Genomic DNA, 21,614 nt, shown 5'->3' on the forward strand with positions numbered 1-21,614 from the left:
CGGCTGACAAGTGCAATCAGAGAGACAGGCCAAAGGCAAAAATGGCATTCTTCCATTTGGCATACCTGCCGCTGGCCAGCTCCGGAGGGAAAATCAAGAGAACTGAGATGAAATGACGGGAGAGTTAATGCCAGCATGCTGCCCTGTTCTGGCCGAGTTCCCAGGATGAGTGGAAGATGGTGCGTGATTTCCATCTTATTGGAATGGTACACAGCACGATAGTGATCGCCCTGGGGCTTGTCCCTCATGGTGGTCCCCTTCACAACCGCCTTGCGCAGACTCCCTCTACGTGTCCGTATGGAGCTGTGACGCTGTTTGTGTCCTTATGGAACTGTGACACTGTTTGGTCAAGACTGTAAATCCCCAGGGCTCTTGAATTGTATTGTTCTCTCTGTTTGTTCAGCATCTAGCAGGGATGGCTGCATTTAGGAATTTAATGAAGACTTATGGCTGATGACAGTAAGGAGGAGATTTCTGGCTAAAAGGATGCTAAATACTGGAGAGGTTGTGCAGTCTGTCCGTCAGGACTTTGAGGTCCAGGTGTTGTTCTGACAGGCTGGGTAGGGGGCAGACCAGATGACCTACTTCCTTTTAGCCTGGAGGTCCAGTGGAAAGTGTTCCAAAGGCAACTTAATACTCTGGACTTTTTTTCCCCTTATTTTTTCAAAAATTTGCACTTCTAATTTGCAGTGTCTATAATGTGCTAATGGGCTTTCCTCCCACTTGAAAACATGTGTGGATGTGAGAATGTTCTCCTGGAGAAAAGAAGGTCTCTAGGGTTTTGCTTCTGGCTCGAGGGCCTATGAGGTAGGTGTTATGAAACCTCCTCCGCAGCAGGTTGGGGTGCCAGCGAACCTCGGTGGGGGTCAGCAGCTCTCCTGCTAATTTTGGCAGGAGAGGGAGACACTCAGCTACTTTGAGAGAAAGGAAGTACGATTTTCAATCTATTTGCAAATCAGGATAGAATGGGTTTTCAGACCTGGACATGTGTTTAGAACCAATCTATTTTCTTCTACCGTTAAACCTGGTAGGAAAAAGCAATCCAGGTTCATGTTTCTCAGCCAGATGATCGTGCTTTCCATCCTGGGTTGTAGAGGGGGCAGCACAGAGGGCATATCAAGAAGAAGGATATGCCGCTGTTGCTCAGTGTTTGAGCATCGACCTATGAACCAGGAAGGCACAGTTTGATTCTCAGTCAGGGCACATGCCTGGGTTACAGGCTTAATCCCCAGTGTGGGGCGGGCAGAAGGCAGCCGTTCAATGATTTTCTCTCATCAATGAAGTTTCTATCTCTCTCTCTCTCCCCCTTCCTCTCTGAAATCAATAAAAATCTATTTTTAAAAAAAGAAAGAAGGAATGGGGAGAGTCAGATGAGGGTGGTGCTGGGAACATGTCCAATGCTTAAGGTGGCCAGCAGTAGGTAGGTGTTATGATGGCCTTGGTTTAGGACTTTGGGAAGGCGTCAAGAGGAGGAGGAAGAGAGGCGGAGGTACTTCACAGTTGAAGCAGGGTTGTCCTAGGCTCCCCAGGAACAAGGAGTACGAAGGGAACAACCCTCGGGTACAGAGTGCAGGACGATTGAGGGGGAGTGATGCTCTTTTGGTCTTCCAAGTAAGGAGAGGGTTAGGCCAGAGCTTTTCTGAGCACCTTGCATCTTCCACTTTCCATGACTCTGTGACTTCCCTCTGTAGCAGGATGGTGTGTATATAATTATCAAAGAGGAGAAAGAGCTTTTGAAAAAATATGTTTAGTGGCCCGAGAATGAAGTTACACAGCCAAAGTTCACTTATTAAAACTCATTAACTCATCAGCATGCGTGCTTTCTCAAGCCACAATGACTTCATGGTCTAAGTGAAAATTTCATATTCCTTTGGAAAATTTAATTAGCGTAGCCGAATCAGCAGAAAATTATCTTTGACTGGTAGATGTTATTTCTACACATTCTGCTTTGCCTAAGAAAATAATGGCTCTGAGACTTCAGCGTGACGGCTAAGAGCAAGAGCCATTGTCTACTATTTGCTTTCATGGTCCCAGGAATTGTTTTAGATGTTCTACATGCCCTCATTCATTTCATCCCCAGAAGAGCTCTAGGAGATGACTAGGTGCTAACCCCCCATTAAACCAATGAGGAAATGGAAGATCAGAGAGATTAAACAACGTGTCAGGACTAGGATTAGATTTTGGGTCCAGCAGCTGATTCAGAGCCCTCCTGTGAGCCAGCACTCTTTTCCGTCCTCCACCCACCCCAGAGGGTCAGTGCAATTGACCAGCTTGGGCTGCATCCATCACACTTGGACAGAATGAAGGACCGGACATTGAGGAAGTAAGAGAACGAGTTGGGGTGTCAAAGCATGATCAAAGTTTCTGTTAAGTATAAATGGGTCAGTAAGATATGTTATACCAGTAAGTTGATTAATACCACTACTAGAAATGAGAAGCTAACCAGGACCCCTCGCTTTATAATTCACCATTAGACAATAACGACAAGAACTAACAGTGAATACTGACTCTTCTACATCTATTGATTTGTCTAAACACAACGGCACCCCCCCTAAGATAGGTATTACTATCTCCCTCATTTTCCAGATGGGGAAAACTGAGACCCAGCGTGGTGCGGAAACACAGCTAGGAAGTGGTGAAGCTGGGCTCCCTACAGTTATTCTGACCTGCCTCTCAGCAGTAGGCTTGGTCAAATCTGAAATATTTGCTTCTGGGACACAAACAGGACTTTACCGGCGTTTTGGGTGGGAAGAAGCCAAGTAGAACTGGATGTTGAACTGTGTCTTCTGTGAATGTTTCTGTATTTGAACTGGGGGTGGGGCAGGAAACAGCCTCAAAGGCCTCACCCTGGGATGCCCAGCTCATTCTGCTGCATGGCATTACATTCCTGATGCTTTCTCCTGAAAGAAGGCTCGATTTTTCTTCATACTTTTGTACAGTATTTGTCAGCTACTCAGTGTTTCAGGATTGTATGTGCTCATTTCATGTTTATTGAATGTTGCAATGGGTTTAAATGTGGTATTAGAACTTACAAATGGTGCTTAAAGGAGGAAATAAGGCTCAAAGGTATTTAAGTGAATTTCCCAAGTCCACAGGAAGCTGTAAGTTTCCTTACTTGAGCCAGGCCTTTTTCCATTCCTGTCCTTGGAGCTTGGCAGCGAGTGGAGCTGGGGAGCACTGAGATGCACTGAAACTACACAGGACACACATTAGAATGAGAAACGAAGATGTTATTGCTGATAGAATAGAGAGCATCAGTGGCGGCTGGCAGGAATGACGCAGCCCAGGCCTCGTTGCATGCTGAGCATTCCGGTAGGCGTTCAATAGCATTTGAATATGAGCGAATGGATCCCTACTCTTCTTTAGTTAAGTTCCAAATTCAGAGCGCGGAGAGATCAGAGGGGCTTTTGAAGGTGGAGAAAACCTCCAGGGGGAGGTGGGACTCAAGTTGGCTGGAGGCAGAGAGCAACATGGGGAAGGAGGGCGCCTGTGCAAAGGGAGCTATGGGCAAAGGCTGATGCACCCGGAATACGTGACCTAGGCAACAGGTACAGGTTTTTTTTTTTTTAAATTCTGTAATATCTGTCTGCTTTCCAAATTCCCGAACTGGGGAAAAGTTTTCCTCACTAAACCAGTGCCAGGAAAACCATGCCACCATTCTCGTTAGCTACGCCCCTGCCCGCCTCTGCCATGCTTGCAGGCCTGGAGTCTACCGTGTTGATCATTTTTATTCGCTTATATTATTCCTCAACTTGAGTCATTTGGTGTTTGGTCTCACCCAACTGGGGTTTCCTTTCCAGGTGAACATGTTTGTTGAAGGGTTCCATGATGCCATTCTGCTCTACGTCCTGGCTTTGCACGAAGTGCTCAGAGCTGGTTATAGCAAGAAGGACGGAGGGAAAATTATCCAGCAGACTTGGAACAGGACCTTTGAAGGTGAGGATTCAGTCTTTATGTCGACGGCACTTTGCAGCTCCTTGAGCTGCTTCTTTGCTGGTTCTATTTTGCTCTTACAACCATGGACCTTGCTTTCCTCAGCTCTGCAGTAAGGATAATAAGTCAAAATCAGGCCGGCCCACAGGCTTGCTGTGAAAATTCAAAGAGATAAAGCACGTGCAAGGGCTTTGAAAGAGTCCCACTGAAATGGGAAGTGGCTTAGCTCCTTCTGATTGTTGGGCAAACTCCATGTTTCTTAAAATTAAATTCATCACAAGCCTCATTCACAACAAACAAACTGTAGTCAGTTTTAAAATGAAAGATCCCAGATATGCGTTTCTCTGTTCAAACCTGAGTGGTTCGAGATGATGAGCAGGTCTAGTGAGCCCTCACTTTTATTTATAAAATGATGAATATTAGCTGTGGCTTTCTTAACAACAACCAAAAAATGGCCCATCATCTCATCACTCAAGCAACCTCTGTTGACGTTTAAAAATTGTACAAGAATGAGACTATTCTTGGCTGGAAAATTGAAACAGTCCAGGAATGCACAAAATGAAAAGTGAAAGTTTTCCTCCTCGCCCTGGTCCCCTCCCTCCAATGTGATCACTATTAACAATTCCCTATGATTCGGTTTAAAAATATTTTGTCTTCTGCCAGCACATATGCATTTGAATTATATCGTATCTAAAAAATTTATACAAAAAGTGTCATTCCATGAATACCATTCCTTATCATAGCTTTTTTACTTTCATGCCAAAAACGTTCCATATGAGTACTCATAGATTCAGCACATTTTTCAACGATAGTTCCATAGTTTTCCACCATATGGCTGTACAAGGACTTCTTTAACCAATCTCCTATTGATGCACACTTCAGCTGTTTATAGTTTCTGCTATTATGCATCTTACGTGTCTTGATGAATTTCTGTGAGTACGTCCAACAGGGAATATTTCTAGTTGTGGGATATCATTAGATATTGGCAAATGTCTTCTGGAAAGGTCTACTAGCTTATATTCTTGCCAACAGTGTATAGAGGGCTGGCTTCCTCTGGCCTTACCAGCACTCAAAGAAAATTAACACGAGACTCAACATGAGCCCTGCAGTTATCAACTTCATATTCACTCACTCATTCATTCATCAAATATTCTTGAGCGCCTACCATGTGCCAGGCACTGTTCAAGATACTGAGGATTTAGCAATAAGTGAAAGACATTCCCTGCAATCATATGAGCTTCCATGGTAGTGGGGTTAACTAATGATAAACAAATAGATACACCATTTCAGGGGCTTTAAATAAAGCAGGATAGAGAGATAGAAAGTGTCGTGTGGGACTATTCATTTAAATAGAGTGATCAGGGAAGGTCTCTCTGGTAAGTGGCAGTTGAGTAGAGACCTGAAGGAAAGGAAAGAAATTATGTTCATGAGAGAACATTCCAGAGAGAGCAGCAAATGCAGAGACCGTGAATGTATCGGTGGGACAGTCCTGAGTGCCCCCAGACAGGCCAGGAGGCTGAAACAGCATGTGAGAGGCAGTGTGATAGGAGTCCAAGTCAGAGAGGGAGTGGGGGCTAGATCCCGCGGACCTGAGAGCTGCACCAAGGACTTTGGGTTCCACCCTGAGTGAGATAGAAAGCCACCAGATGGTTTGAGGAAGATGATCTATCTTGAGTCTTTAAAAGGGGTCCTATGGAGGCTGTGTGGAAAATAAACTATTGTATGCTAATGGGCATCATGTGAGAGCCACTAACATAGAGTACAGATCGCTGGACCAGGAAACCTGCGTCCTGGTCATGGACTCCACCCTCAGTCCCTTGGACTTCTCCATCACCTAACCCTTGGGGGTTGGACTGGTTGATGACTGACAAGAGTCCTTTCAGTTTGGCATTATGCTACCTCTTCCTTTGAATCCTTGAATGCATTGGGGCTAGGCCTATATTTATTTGCAATCTAACTAATGACATTTGCAATGATGGGAACAAGTACTTCCAAGTCTAGATTTGAAGCACACATTTTTTTTTTTTCCAATTGGGACTCCTATCCACTCCACTGCCTTGTTCTGTTCTCAGTTATTAGAAGGGGTAGGGCAGTACAAGGGGGTCATGTTCCATCTAGAATTGTCTTGGCCTTAGCTATGGTGACAAATGGTGGATTTCATTGTTCCTTGGTGGTTTATGTGGATGCCACATCTTACTCAAAACTAGAGTGACATCTGATTAACTTTTGACAGATTGTAGGACGTGAACAAATAGGCCTCCAGGATTGTCTTGCTCAACCTTAGACTGCTTTAGCTGGGAGCTGGAATCAAGTAGGATAATTCAGGGGGCATATTAGGACAGAGTCAAATTTTCCAGAAGTTGTGCCCAATACACTGAGAAACTGGTGTGTGTGTGGACACAATCTTGGTAGGCCACATCCCGTTCTTAGCTATTCCTCACTACGTGGTGTGGTCATTTGTTCTTGGTCTTCTGAGGGAGGTTGTTAAGGGAAGGGCAGGTGCCCACAATGGCTGGATTCAGTTTTGTTTAGAGGGCATGAACTAAATTTTCCCATAGGCCGTCTTGGTCTTCCATTCTAGGGCCAGGTCTACACAGGCAATAGGAAATGAGTTCTAAAACAATCGACTGTATGAGTTCAGCTAAAATGCAGAATCTCATTTGTCTAAATGTAAAGACAATTAAAGCCAAGGTAAGTTTCCATTCTCTTTACTAAACAGTGATCCAGCTGAGGGTAGCCCCCAAAAGACCTCTAAGAAAAACTTTAACCTTTCTAAATTTAAAACCAATTTTCATTTTAATGGTCACCATAAGGGACCATTAAGTTCTTAAGGGAAAAATACTCTGGATGTTATTTGACAAATTTAGATTTTACTGCCGAGAGACCTATGACCAACTCTCAACCATGGCCCGGGAAGAAGCTAAATTGCTCTCTGTGTGAGAGGTCAGAGTGACAAGGTAAATAGGATTGTGGCTCAAACCGTGAACTCCACTACAGGCCCATAGAAATGAGGGTGGGATGTCTCAGTAATTATACAGGAAAATTCTGCCGCAGCCTGACCATCACACCTTATGTACAATACTCTCAGGTGAAGTCTCACTTGCTAATCGGCTGCCTTGAGGGTTCTCACCTAATTTCTTGGCAGAATTGTAATAGCTTCAAGTATAGCGAGGTCTTGGATTACCAGGGCCACCTTGTCTTATAGAACACTCTGCAAAAACACTTACAGAACACACTATCATAAAGCCCTCTGAACAGAATAAAAAAGGTTTTTGGATAACCAATACGTTTGGGGATAAATAGATATATTGTTAAAAAATGGCATGACTTAAAAGTTGTATAGGCTGTCAAGGATAAACAAGTTCGAGGTAGGTGTACCCTTTGTAACCAGTCTATATTAAGAAGACAAAACATCCAGATGAATGGTAACTCCATTCTGTTTCTGGCAAAGTAGACCAAAGTCTGGAAAAATCGGCAGGGCTTCAAACCACAACCCAAGGACAGTAAACCCAAATACTTGTCCTCTCCAAGCCACACTTGAGGATGGAACTTTCCCTTGGGATCCCTTTTCCCAGACATTCATTTTACTTCCGGAGAGAACCAGATCAATGGAAACACCAATTAAGAATTACACCGAACTCTGCCACAGTTTGAAATAAAGGAAAATAAATAGCCTTGGTGACTTGGCATGTAGCTGATATTTGCACTCTATTATTTAGTTAATGAAAATTACAATATAGACATTTAATATCAACTAAGGAGACATATTTGCTTGGTTGATTAGCTGTTGTAAGCCGCCATTGCTGGCCAGAGCGAATTCAGTCTTTCCTGTGGGCACTCGGGGCTCTCCATACGCTGGCCACTCTGTTCCAGTCTTTCTCTCTGCTCCCTTCCATGCACACGGGCCACCTCCCAGAATCCTCATGGCCACCCTGCTTCCTTCCAGAGTCAGCGCCTTTGTAAATGCCAGCAAGGCTGGCCTTTCTGCCTCAAACACCCCCACCCTCTCTGATGACTGCTTGTCCCCATGAAAGACTGCCTTTGCACGGGGCCTCCTGCTGTGCGTGGTGTGGGCGCTGCCAATGTCCTCTCCCAGAGTTCAGGCCTGGCGATAGTAGCGATGACAGCAGAAGAAAGCAACCAACTTCTCTTCAACCTGCGTTGAAAGGGCTTTACCTGTTTCATCTCGTCAGCAGCCTCTTGGCCGGGAGGCACCATTATGACTCTTTCATAGTCCAGGAGACTGAGTCTCACTGGGCAAAGTCCTTGCTCAAGGTCACGGCGCTTGTAAGCATGAGAGCTGGGATCCAAATGCAGACCTCCGGGTTCCACAGGCTAAATCCCTCCTCGGGGCTGCCCCTCTCTTGAGCAGAGAATGTGTCCCATTCACCTTTGCCTCCTTGGCAGCATCACCGCACAAACATTTGGGCAAACAATAAATGACTTACTGTTTCTCTGTGAGATAATGAAGAGTCGCTGAACTTGTGGTGGCGATCCTTTCACAGTATATGTAAGTCAAAGCTTTATGCTGGACACTTGAAACTCAAACAGTGATGAATGTCAATTATACCTTAATAAAACTGGAAAAAACTCCCCCCAGACAGACACAGAACAGCGAATGAAGATAGTGGGAGAAAGATGAACTCTTCCTTCACTCTCAGCTCCCATGACCGGGGGCCAGGCACTCCCCGTCCTGCGCACCACGTTGCCCGGAGCGGAGCACATTGGCCGGGTCCTGGGCCTGGAATAGGGTTTCTCTTCTGACGTTTGTCTAGTGATAACACGGACCCGTGACAAGTCCAGGAGCCGGCCACACCTCCACTTCTCCTGCCTGGCAGTTTGCTTTTGTTTTAATTTAATGGAAAACTCTGGGATAAGCGTGCTGTTTTCAGGATTAGCCTCACTCTTCTTTAAAAACACACACGCATATTTCTCAGAGAAGGTCATTTATTTCCTTTTCTTTTCGTTTTTAAATGGAGAAATGTTAAGAATTTAGGAATGCAGACACAGATGAAATTACAATGTCTTTCCCAAGGCCAACACAAACGCTCCGTCTGATGAGGTTCCCTGTGGCCAGAGGGCGCCTGAACAATCCCGTCCGTTCATGCCTCGTGTTCATTGGCTCAGCGGCGCTTTAAGTAACCAACCTGGTGCTCCTCTTGTGTCATCCTCTAGGTATTGCCGGGCAGGTGTCCATAGACACCAACGGGGACCGGTACGGGGACTTCTCGGTGATCGCCATGACCGACGCAGAGGCGGGCACCCAGGAGGTAAGCGAGCGAGGCTCTGCGCGCTCTCCTGCTGGTTAGGATCCCAAGGAATGTGTTCGTCCTGATGTCCCAATAGCTGTCCCCAAGGCAGCCTCCAAATGAGAATGAGCCCCAAACCTGGGGTTTCCAAGTAGGGGGGGCTCACGTCGGTTGAGGGGATCAGGGAAGACTTCAGGAATCAGTCCCCCGGTTACCCCAAGTGGGGAAATCGTTTCTTTTAGTGGCCGCCAATTACAGCTCAGTCCTATGATGCAAGAGGGATGTGGGTGAGAGAGGTGAAGTGAGTCTCCTCCCTTACAATCTGACTTTGTTTTTTTTTTTTGGGGGGGGTGGGCTACAAACTGGACAATTGTTAACGTTTCCAAAGATGGTGGTGTTTCTGGACAGCATCTCAGAATGGGAAGAGCGCCCTGGACACAAAGATGAGCCTCTGACCCTCACTGGGAGGGCGCTCTCTGCCTCAGTTTCCTGGGCTGTCACATGGAAATCAGATCTTCCTTGCTCTCTCATGATTATGAGCCCCGAATAAAATGAGACCTAGGAAAGTACTATATAAACTTTAAATGATCAGTCTATAAATAAAGATTATACACATACTAGAGGCCCAGTGCATGAAAATTCATGCACTGGAGGGGGGATCTTTCAGCCCGGCCTACCCCCTCTCACAGTCCAGGAGCCCTCAGGTGCTGGAGGCGACCGGGCGATCAGGGGAAGGCGACGCCCCATCGCACCTCTGCTGCTGCCACTGCCGGCAGCGCAAGCCTCGGCCGGCCCTGGTTACCTGCGCCTTGGACGGCCCTGGGCAGTTGGGCAGCTGCCATCTGAGGCTTGCCTGTGCCTCGGGCTGGCCCTGGGAGGCTGGGGGCTGAGGGGACGGGGGACTCCAGAGGCAGGCATGTGGCAAGGCTGCCCTGGTGGGGCTGAGGGGACTGGGCGCCACCATCTTGTGGTTGTGGGTGCCGCCATCTTTGAGGGAGGGACAGTCAATTAGCATATTACCTTCTATTGGCTGTGGGTGCCACCATCTTTGAGGGAGGGACAGTCGATTAGCCTATTCCCTCCTATTGGTCGTGGGCGCCACCATCTTTGAGGGCAAAGAAGCCATTAGCATATCCCCTCCTTATTGGCTGTGGGCGCCGCTATCTTTGAGGGTGGGACAGTCAATTAGCATATTCCCTCCTTATTGGCTGTGGGTGCCGCTACCTTTGAGGGTGGGGCAGTCAATTAGCATATCCCCTCCTTATTGGCTGTGGGTGCCGCCATCTTTGCGACGGCATGAGGGTCAATTAGCATATTCCCTCTATTAGATAGGATGCAGTGTTTTAGGTCGAATCTGCTGACAGTGTGTGAGGTGCTTTGTAGGGTGTCAGGACACAGTGATTGTGTTCTGGTGCAGGGTGACAGTGTGTGAGGTGCTTTGTAGGGTGTCAGGACACAGTGATTGTGTTCTGGTGATTGTGGAGAATGCTTTTTGCCACGCCATGGAACAGCCTGGAGAGCCGGCTGCACCTCCCTCAAAAGGGACGGGCGGAGGTGTGACAGCCACTCGGAGAAGCAGGCTGGTGACAAGAGAGATGGAGCCCGAGGACCCGGATGGAGGTGCCTCTAGATCAGGGCTGAGGAGCTGATGAAAGGCATTTAAACCTGAAACTGAGAGAGACCCTTGGACTGAGCATAAATGAATAGTGATTTTCTGGGAACCAGAGGGACCAATCAAAGAGGAGTTCCTCCCGGAAACGGGGTGCAAGCAGGGTAAACTCCTCAGCCAGGAGAATGTAATCCCGCCTCAGGGGCGTGTGAGGCCAGGAGTCCCTAAGAGCTACTTTCTTTAACGCTTCCATTATGTGCAGGCCGACTGAATGGTGTGAGGCCATGCTCCTGTCTTACACTTCCCTGCCGAGCAGACCTGGTCTCCCAGCCCAGAGGAACGTGGGCCTTCGGAAGGGCTGGCCCCGGGGGCTGCTCAGCGGGGATGGGTGGACAGCATCCTCGGATCAGCAAGGGAAAAGCTGTGAGCCCAAGATCATGGTTCCCTGTGTAACCACCCACCTTGCCTTGAGGGGCCACAGCCCTCCCTCAGTGATGCTCACCTCTAGGGCGACTCAGCAGCTGTAAATCCCGACTTACAAAGTCCTCAAACACACGGCTGGGGTCAGGGTGCACCACCGGGAGCCCGCCCTGCGCCTCCTTGGGAGACAGGTGACTCTGACCTCTCAGCTGGTCCACTTGCTTTTGGCCTTGAAACAGGTGATTGGTGATTACTTCGGAAAAGAAGGTCGCTTTGAAATGCGGCCCAACGTCAAGTATCCCTGGGGGCCCTTGAAGCTGAGGATCGACGAGACCAGGATTGTGGAGCACACCAGCAGCTCCCCCTGCAAGTCGTGTAAGTCCAGGGGCGGAACCGCTGCTCCGCCATCGGGGCGTCAGCGTGTGGCGGGGTTAGAAGATGTGTGGTTCGGGGGCTCAGGTCTGAAGGTTCAGATTTCTCTTCTGTTGTGGTCAAACCCACAGAAACAACTCACGAACCGGCGTCCCACCTTCACCAGGAGCTTCTAGGTCTTTCTTCTCTTCCATCCGTTTCCGAACTGGCCAAAGCCTTCTCCCTACTTGTTCATCTCTTACTTTATCCTTACTGTGAGCAAACTCTGAAAATCAGAACGAGGCTTGCTATGAGAGATGAATGAGGAAATGACATTGAGTATTAGAGTTACCATTTTAGAGAAAATCAAAACACCAAATAATAGACATCACTCACTTACTCATCCCTCGTAGCAAGTCTCATTCTAATTTTCAAAGTTTGCAGTTTCTGCCGATCCCTCAGAACCAAACAGATGATGTCCCTTAAACACCCACAGATTACAAATTGGGGAATGGGTGTTAAATCTGTTATTTATGTATGGCCTGTCATAAATACAGAAGCAAGTGGACATTCTTATAAGGAGCTTACAAATAGGAACAGCATTGAAAATCATTGCTTTAGATAGAAGACCCCTTTTTTTATAAGCTAGTGAGGGAGAACAAAGTTAATAGCGGTCTTTTAGGCCACTTGGTCACGTATGCTAATATATGTATGCACATTGTGTTTGGGTCTGCGGGTATTTATGCGTAGGCAGTGATTCCGGGAAGGAGTGAGGCAGAAATGAGTAGGAACACAGTCTCTGGAGTTATCGGGCTTGGATTTGAAGTCCCATCCTTATCACTTACTGGTTTCGTGGCCCCAGGGGCATTCCTGTGTTTTTTTTAAGCCTCAGTTTTCAATCCCCAGAGGGAAAGTAGGGGAGGGTGGGGGTAAGGGGAATAGATCAACCAAAGGACTTGTATGCATGCATATAAGCCAAACCAATGGACTCGGACAACAGGGGGATGAGAGCATGAGTGGGGGGGGGGGGAGGTTGGGGGTTAATGGGGGGGATGAGGACACATTTGTAATACCTTAACCAATAAAGAAATTAAAGATTTAAAAAAAATGAAGGGAATCTGCCCAACTCTTAGGACTGTTTTGAGAATTAAACAAGATGATGGGTTGAAGGCTGTACCCTGAACTCTTTATAGACAAGCTAGCTATTTATCATTTTTATATAATAACTAGGACACCACTGAACTTGATTGTTTCTGCTGTTACTCACGTTTTCACAGTGCTATGTAGGACATTGCAACATGAAACCCTGGCTTTGGTGAGAGAACATCTAAAAAGAGAACGTTAACCCAATGAATTTTTCACCAAAGCTTCCAGCGCTTTGGCGTGTCCCCACCCATCTGTGAAAGTAAGGCATGTGGTCGATTCCATGGTCTGTCCAGTTGTCCTCTCTGACTGTAAACTCACACAAGTGTGGATGGATCCGAGCACCTGTTCCACTTTCCCTCGAGTCCTCTTGAGCCGGCGTTCTTCCCGCTGTCCTGTGGCAGGCTGTGTGCTCATCTAGTGCGCTCTTAGGTACTTCTTAGGAAAAGTGCAGGATCCCCTAGAAATCTTTCTCAAAAAAGAAAGGAAAATGTTCTCAAGTGGGAAACTGAGAAACACTGTCCAGAGAACGAAGCTTTTCAATGAATGAAAGGTTAGGACGTATGAATTCAGGGTTTGAATGATACCTATTCATTGAAATGTCCTGAGATTTTCTTTATGATCTAGTATGTGATGGATATTGGCCAATAGTCTGTATGTGATGGGAAAAATAAATGTGTGCTCTTATCATTCAAAAACAGAAAGGTTAGGAGGAGACTTGTCTAACTGTTTCTCAAAATGAACTCTGATGATCTATTTTTTTCTCAAGCAGGTGGCCTAGAAGAATCAGCGGTCACAGGAATTGTGGTGGGGGCCTTACTAGGAGCTGGTTTGCTAATGGCTTTCTACTTTTTCAGGTTAGGACCTTGTAATCGGGTTTAAAAATTCACTCTGTTATTGCCTTTGTCACTTGCCTTTGCATGATCTTTCTGTGACCTGCCCATATCTTGCTCTTACCCCAAAAGCATGGTGGTTGGAAGAACAAAGCCATCTGGTGGTGGGCGCCCTGGTGTGGTGGTCAGTGGGATAGCGTGCTAGGGAGAGGGCAGGGGTTCCTGCTGCACTGCCCTGTGGGCCACAGAGCTGTTGCTATCCTTTGATGACAGATATTCTGACCCGAATCCCTACCACCCACTCAGTGTGTACGTGGAGAGGGAATCTGGACAAAGCGGAAATAGATGGCCCCGCTCTCAGGCTTCCTCCGGGTCAGAAGGAGGTGCCTGGGTTCACCTTCTGGAGAGGAGGCGGCAGCTCCGAGCGGCCCATGCTCTCAGGCTGGTCGGTGCTGAGGATTTGGAGACCCCACACACTTGGTTACCACTGTGGTTAAGCCCCAAGGCTTGTAAAATTGTCATATTTCTCTGTGTCCAAGATACCGACAGTCTCGCACCACAAGGGTGGCCGATCCCGTTGTAATCTTTGGTGGTTGAGTTTGTGGCTTATTCTTAAGCCATTAGACCACAATTTCTTCATTTCTGCATGGAAATGTAGCTCTGGGTGTCTGTGGCTCTTGGTGGGAACAATTGTATTCCTGTTCCTTTGGCTCAGTGCACGTAATCTGATCTTTATCTGGGGCCTGTCCTGGGAGTTGGGGAGCGCTTCTGTGGCCCAATAGACACGACTGAATCCACCAGGCGCCCAGGGAAGAAGGGAAAGGCTTGTTCTATGGCATTTCAGAAAGCGGGCCAATTTTCCTCCTTGAATAAGGTCAGGGCGCCTGGGGGCACTCTACTTTAATCTCTGACCAGGGTTTCATATTCTGTCACTTCTCATTTATCAACCCCAACCCAGATGTCCCCCAAGGGCATTCTTTGTAAGAGAAACCATAGTATTTCGTAGCCAACGGAGGTTTTATTACTACATTCACTTTCCCTTTACCCAGGAAGAAATACAGAATAACCATTGAGAGACGAAACCGGCGAGAAGAAAGAAACCTCGGGAAACATCGGGAGCTCCGGGAAGACTCCATCAGATCCCATTTGTCGGTGGCTTAAAAGGAAGCCTTTGCTTTCGGCCCGAGATTCTTTGGGGAGATTGATGGGATGAAAGACACGACTGGAACAGAGGCATGCTCTTGAAGAACTCATTCTTTTAAGCATTTAGTCATTTCGTTGTAAAATTTCTTTAGAAGCTCAGGAACTATTATTAGTCATCAGATGCCTCTTGGCCTTTCATCTCACGACAGGAAAATATCAGAATATAATGTCACTCTGTTAAACGTGCACACTGTTTCCAGGGCCTGTGTTGGATTTATGGTTTGAGAACCTGATGTCTCCCTATCTTGCTGGCTTTTGGGGGCATTTCACACAAGGCTATAAAATGGGGTTTTCTCAAATGAAATGTTTTATAGCTAGAATAAAATCATTTTTACAAGTAGAATATTTTAGAAAGAATTTAACACCCAAGAAGAGGAAAATGTAATGAAATATCTCAAGGTGGGAAATAGGCTCGCGCCTCTCTCTAGTGCTGGCCGGCCGGGTTGAGTTGAGGACGGCTCTGTCCAATGTATGCATTCAGGTCCTGACTTCCTCTCTTGACAAAGGATTTCCTCCTGTCTCCTTCAGTGTCTCATAAAAGCTGCTCTGGACAGTTGTAACTATCACCGAGACAAGAGAATTTATACAAGAAAAGCAAATCTAAAATGTTTCATTTTTTAAAATGTAAAAAACAAAGCCCTACTTCCCACTAACATTTTATTTTTAAGTATTTTGATCTTATATTTTGCTATTAGAAAATGTGTCTATTTTTTCATTTTTAAGATTAAATTTCACTTATATTTGAAAAACATGGGTATAACAGTGATGAAAGATGCTTCTCTCCCCCAATGCCCCCCCCTCCCCCCCGTCCTCTTCCCCTGGGCCAGACCCAAATGCAAACTGCTGCTTTAATTCCAGAGACCTAGAAATGTCTTCCGATTGCAGACCCTGCAGGAGCACATTAATTTACCTGTTTTAAATGCATGTTGTTTTAGGGATAGATCCCTTCCAATTCTGGCCAAATGATGAGTTTCAGGATCAAGGGTGAAATGTACTAGAATTAAGTAGGATGTTATAAGGGGAGGCAGCCCTTTTTCCTCAAGAAGAACTTTATAAGAGAGTTAGAACTTGACAGTAAACACAAAAATGATAAATACATGGCATTTTACCAAAACTTACAGTGATGATTTGGGTTAAAAGAGGGAATCTAAAGAGCGACTATATTCCCTTTCAGTTAATTCCACAGAGTTTTGTAGTCATCCACTAGTATCCTGTATAACAATGGTTGTGGGTGTGGATATAAGGAATTTGGACAAAGTTGAATAAGTCTTTACTGAATCTCTAGGTTGCACCCAGTACTCTGCACACAGGTCTACATTCAGGCTGTCACTGTATGATTTGTGGAGAAAATGGACAGTGAGGGCAGAATGGGACATTGCTGGACTAGCTAGCATGTAATTAGGTCACTCGGTCCTTGATAACATTTGAGCATCTGGAAAATAGTTTTAAACACCATCTTACTGTCTGTAAAAGACCATGTGTAGGGAGGTCAGTAGTGGAGTCTGAGCAATTCCTGGGAAGTGGTGGAGGTCATAGCTCGTACAGGTGAGGGCGGAGGCCGATGAGTGGAAGCCGTGTGTCTTGGAAGTTGGTCCCACCTTGCTTCCTGGAGGAGCTGGCCCCTGTCACTCCTACTCCAGCCAGTCACAGGGAATGGATTATTTCTGGGTGAGGCACATGTTCCCTTTATGGCTTAAAAATGTTATGCAGGCAGCTGGAGAACATGATCAAAGAATTAAGGATGATCAACTGGAACAACGATGTTGTAGTCCTCCATGTTGGATGCAAAGGAAAAAGTACTAAATTTAAAAAGGATGGAAAAAGAAAGCAAGAAAGGCAAGCTCCAGAAATCCTATCCTAGGAAGAGAGCTTGGGAAGTAAAAACCAGAGAAGCAAAGCGATGAGCAGCTCAGGACTCCTCAAAGTGAAGGCTTGATTCCATTCGGTTTTTATGAATTGAGAACTTATTTCTCTCTAGTTTTTATTTTTCAGTGATGTTCGTCATGTCTTTTAGAGATACTCATTTTCTTTTATCATGTGTTTGTAAAGAGACATTTCCATTTTGTGCCTATGTGCTTATTTCAGGGGGCAAACACTCTACCTGGTTGCAGTCGTTGGGTATAAATATTTCTAGCCTTCCTATAATCGACACAGGGTTCCATTAACTCACATTTTTAAAGCAAATATCTTTTATTTCTACTTTAGGTAGAGGAATAGTTCTGAAGTTAATATGATTATGTCCCCAGATAAAATTGTAAAAATGAGAATTTTAGTCTTTTAAAAATGGCAGAACAAATCATGAGGTTTCTCAGATGTGGATGCCATTCTCTTCCAATCTTGAAGCAATCGTAGGGCTCTTAAGATTGATTGCTTATGTCTGCTGTCTATACTTTCTGCCTTGAACTCATCATCTGACTTACCAAAACTCTCTTATGTTTTGGAAGACTCCATTCAGTTGGAAATCTTTGCAAAAAGTGTAGGTGTTTGGCCCAAGGTTACCCTGGGTTCAGACCTGTGGAGATTGTAGTTTCGGAGTAAGTTCCTAACTGCTAAGCAACGTCTTTGACAACTAGTCATTTATCCTCTGCCAGGAGCCACATATCACACAGTCAAATAAATAGGGCTTTAGTTCTTAAACCATTCTCTACAGTTTTCCCCTGAAGGCCAGGGAGTTCGGGTTTAAAAAGAGGTCAGTGTCAGCTGGCCAAGCCAGCTGACATCGATGCCGGTCAAGGTATATACTTTTCACATATACTCATGGCGTTGGAAGTAAGTGTAGCTTTTATGTTCATCATTGTCACCTTCTCAGATGGTTTTCCTGGACTCAGAAATAAAAGCTTTCTCCAGAAGATCACTTCCATCCAGAAAACACTCTCTGTATAGAGGGTGCGTCCTCCCCCCACCCTGACCGCAGGTTCTGCGAGGAATCCCCTGTAAACATTATATTTCTTGGAAGCACCATTAGCGTGTCCTTTCCTGAACCACAGACACGGCTCCACTGGCTTTAAAACAGTCCTCTACGTTTCAGAAGCAACATTTAACGGAGGGAGGGGAGACGTGTATGGAAATAAATTCCTGAAATTCTAAGACTTGATGTCCAGACACTGCTCCCTTATTCACAGGCTTCTAGGGTCACAAACTTCTTCAAGGCCCCTGTGCCCCCTCTTTGCCCCCAATTTCCCACTTTCCTTCTGTCTGGCGCTGGGTTTCGGAGGGTGAGACAGGCTGTTGGCAGTGAGACGAAGGCCATTGTGCAGGTCTCACACAGTGACAGGAATTCAGAAGGGAGGTCCCAGTGGCGCCCCCTTCTTGGGAGTACGCGGTGGCTATTGGTGGAAGTCTCTGTAGGAAACCACATAGAATACTAGGCCGTGTCTTAAGGGAGTGTTTCTAAAAGGAAAGGCACGCGTTTCGATGTTTCTTGGGACACAAAGAACTTAGATGCTGACTGGATGCAGGCAGAAAAGCCAAATGCCCACCGAGAGCAGGCCCTTGATCTGCGTTCGGGGGTTGTTTGGTTATGCGCTGTGGCCCAGTGCTTCCTGAGGGAGCTGATCATGGGCCGACCTTCTTCAGTGGGAAAGTGAAATTCTCTAAGACCAGGGCCTGTGTCTGAGGGGCAGGGTGGCAGCGGAGAGAAGGAGGTGGTGTTTCTTGGGGTTGTCTTTGGAAGTGCGGAATAGCCAATAATTTAGTCCTCTTCAACGGCCAGGCTCAGCCAGAAGCGCGGGCTACACCCTGAAAGAATCAGGAGCTCCATCCTCTGAAAGGAACAGAAGGTACAATTGCAAATTGCCTCGTCTTCCCCTCCTTCCTCCCGCACCCCACTCACCTCTGTCCTGGCTGCGAAGGTGCTCCGGCTCTTGCCCGCGCAGGCAGAAGCTTGCAGAGGGACCCCCGCACTTCCTCAGGGGAAGACGGCCACCCGCCCGGTGCTGGCTGTGAGCGGGCAGAATGATTCCCTTCGCTGGCTCGCAACCAGAACCCTTATGTTAACTTGACCACACACGCCCTGGGGGCACTTCAAGCCTGGGATGTGCATAGACGCCAACAAGCCTGGCCTGGTTTTCAGCATGCCGGTCTCCCAAACATCTCTTGCAGGCGTACCCCACAGCTAGACTCTAGGATTAAAACAACTTTCAAAAGGTGCTGGATTGGAGTTGGTTCAAATTTCTCATTAACCACTAACGTTAATTCCTACCAAAGGCAAAGCAATTCTACACCAGCTGATGCTGTTCACGTTCTTGTCTTCAGCTGCTTCAAACACCGGGGCAGGGTTGCCATGGGAGCGAGGCTCAGAAGTAAAAATCCAGAGGCTGTCCTCGCTCTCTGATGGGTCGGGTGTGGGGTGATTCCTGGGGGAGAGATTGGAACAAGCAGAATTAAGATTTAGCAAAAAATGCTGCATTGCTCTGATTCAGGAGTTAAAGACCTACATTTCTACGCAGCAAGGAATAAAGGGCCCATTCACCCAGGGTGAGTCACAGCATAGCCCACCAAATTGTTTCTCATTGGGGCAGAGAAAACGCGGCCACAGCACATGATAACTGGGCAGAGAAAGGACATGTTGGGCTTTGAAGCAGGCAGTCCTGTGCATTATTCACTACCAAAGCCGAACGTGTGCCATGTGGCGTGTCTTACTGACAAGAGAGCCACGAGGTGCCCGAGGCAGCCGGGAGAGGCTGGGCGTTTGCAGACCGTTGTGCTGGGGCCTGGGAACCTGAGCTTTGTCCCCTGTGCCTGGTGGGTAGTGACACCAAGAGGAGGTCCAGACACTGTGGAGGGTCCCTCTGCAGCCCTTGTCTTCTGGGCCGGGTTAGTCATTGTTAATGTAAACACAGGACCACCGAACAATACGACCCTACCAGAGTCCGGTAGAAAAGGAAGAGTGAAAGTGGCACCCGCTACACACAGTTGATTATTCTAATGTAAGTAGAACTATCTGCATATAATGTGATTTAATTTATTGTTGTGTTGTGTAGAAGATGAGAATTAATGACTGTGGATATAACCCCTGTTTTGTATAATATATTTTATTTCCGGTGCAAACTGGTCCTTTAAAGTATCTACTTCATTTGGTGTTTGGATATAAATGTGTATGTGTTCTTGTAAATGTTTTTATTCAGCAAGAATGCCACATGCTCACAGTATAACAATGTGTTCTCATTAAAAATACATCCCACAGCAAGCCTTTCCTGTTTGTGATTCAGCCACCCCCACTGCCCAGGCCCATACCCTCCAGGGACCGTGTGGGCTCCCAGGAGGAGCTTAAGTAAAAGAACAATCCGTGGATGGGGCGGGTTTTATTGTTTGCCTGGTGCCTATGAACTAACTCAAGAATTTTCTGCCCAGCAAAGGGAAACTCACAGAAACAAGAAAAGATTATTATTCAAATGAGGGGTCTACCTTGAATTGGCCGGTGAGGGAAGAAAGCTGAGTAATATGATCTTGAGTGTCTACAGTAAGCATGTCAAACTCAAAGGCTAACACGGGCCAAATAAGCAAGGTTTAAATTTATGTGCCGCAAAAAACCAAAAGCTTCAATTTCCATAGAAACGTAGGTTGATTTAGAAAAGTATAAAAAAAAAGCATAAGAGCAATGAGAAAATTCATGTTTTCTTCCTGATACTTAGCATCTCTTCTCTGCTGCTATCTTTCCTGCTTCGGGGGAAATCTTGTTCGCAGGGATTACTTTCAAACCGACCCACAGTGAATGTCAGTAATCCTGGATCCGACAGGAGACTTATTTCCTTTCATAATTGTAAATAACTGCTCACGCCGTTAGACTGGCTGGGCCACAAAAATATTCATTGTGCGGGCCGCGAGTTTGACATGCTCGGTCTACAGCTTGAGAACACCACACTGTTACACCATGGGCCTCATTGACCTAGGATGTCCCTGCCCCCTTTGGCGGGGCCCTCAGTTAGTTTGGTCACTCTCAAGAGCACCCCACGAAGCAGACTAGCCAGCTCAGGCGTCCCCCGTGGCCTCCGAGCTGTAACACGTTGCTGCACTGTCTGGGAAGTCACTGGTGGTTTGTTTCAAGCCCCAGAAACACGTGGCGATTCTCACGGTCGGAGCAATGTTCCCGCGGTCCTCCTGCTGTCACCACCGCCACCACGGGGCCTCCTGAGACCACAGCACCCCTCACCCCGGTGCAGGGGCTTGAGGCGATCCTGCAGCAGGAGGCTGCCTCGGGGGTGGGGGTGGGAGTGGGGGGCAGGGCGAGGGGCCCTGGAGGAATGAAGGGGGGCCAGGAAACGTCCAGGAAACACAGGATGTCTCATCCGTCTGTGTTGCTAAAACAAAATGCCACCGACCGGGCGCTCACACAGCAGACATTTACTTCTCAGGCCACTGTTGGTTCTGGGTCCTGGTGAGGGCGGCTTCCTTCTCGCTGTGTCCTCACATGGCCTGTGTGTGTGTGTGTGTGTGTGTGTGTGTGTGTGTGTGTCTGTGCAAGTGTGTGTGTGTGTATAGGGTCAGGAGAGAAGGAGAGGAGATCCCTTGAGTCTCTTCTTTTTGTTGTTAATCCTCACCCAAGGATATTGTTTCCATTGATTTTTAGAGAGAGTGGAAGGGAGGGGGAGAGAAACACAGAGAGAAACATCGATGTGAGAGAGACACTTCTATTGGTTGCCTCCTGCATGGGCCCTGACCAACCCCGGGGTGGAGCCTGCAACCGAGGTGCGGTGCGTGCCCTTGACCAGAATCGAACATGGGACCCTTCAGTCCAAGGGCTGATGCTCTATCCTCTGAGCCAAATCGACTGGGGCTTGAGTCTCTTCTTTTAAGGACACTAATCCGGTCAGATCAGGGCCCGACTTTTGTGTCCTCATTTAACCTGAATTACTTCCTTAGAAGACCCATCTC

At 46.9% G+C, this 21,614-nt stretch overlaps 1 protein-coding gene across 2 annotated transcripts in view; it reads left to right on the forward strand.

Moving 5' to 3' along the window:
* The window catches only part of NPR3 (natriuretic peptide receptor 3), a 65,193-nt gene extending 45,264 nt beyond the window's left edge, over positions 1-19,929 (forward strand). Inside the window, exons 4-8 of one of the 2 annotated variants that reach the window (XM_006090091.2) lie at positions 3,801-3,936; positions 9,109-9,203; positions 11,451-11,586; positions 13,475-13,562; positions 14,588-19,929. In XM_006090091.2, the coding sequence (XP_006090153.1) occupies positions 3,801-3,936; positions 9,109-9,203; positions 11,451-11,586; positions 13,475-13,562; positions 14,588-14,699 (567 nt within the window). In that variant the 3' untranslated portion in view covers positions 14,700-19,929. The remainder of the gene's footprint in view (positions 1-3,800; positions 3,937-9,108; positions 9,204-11,450; positions 11,587-13,474; positions 13,563-14,587) is intronic. The other variant, XM_006090092.3, reaches the window with a different exon arrangement.
* Positions 19,930-21,614: the final 1,685 nt, after the last annotated feature.

The sequence above is a fragment of the Myotis lucifugus genome, unplaced genomic scaffold, assembly GCF_000147115.1.
Source record: "Myotis lucifugus unplaced genomic scaffold, Myoluc2.0 scaffold_68, whole genome shotgun sequence".
Classification (NCBI taxonomy): domain Eukaryota; kingdom Metazoa; phylum Chordata; class Mammalia; order Chiroptera; family Vespertilionidae; genus Myotis; species Myotis lucifugus.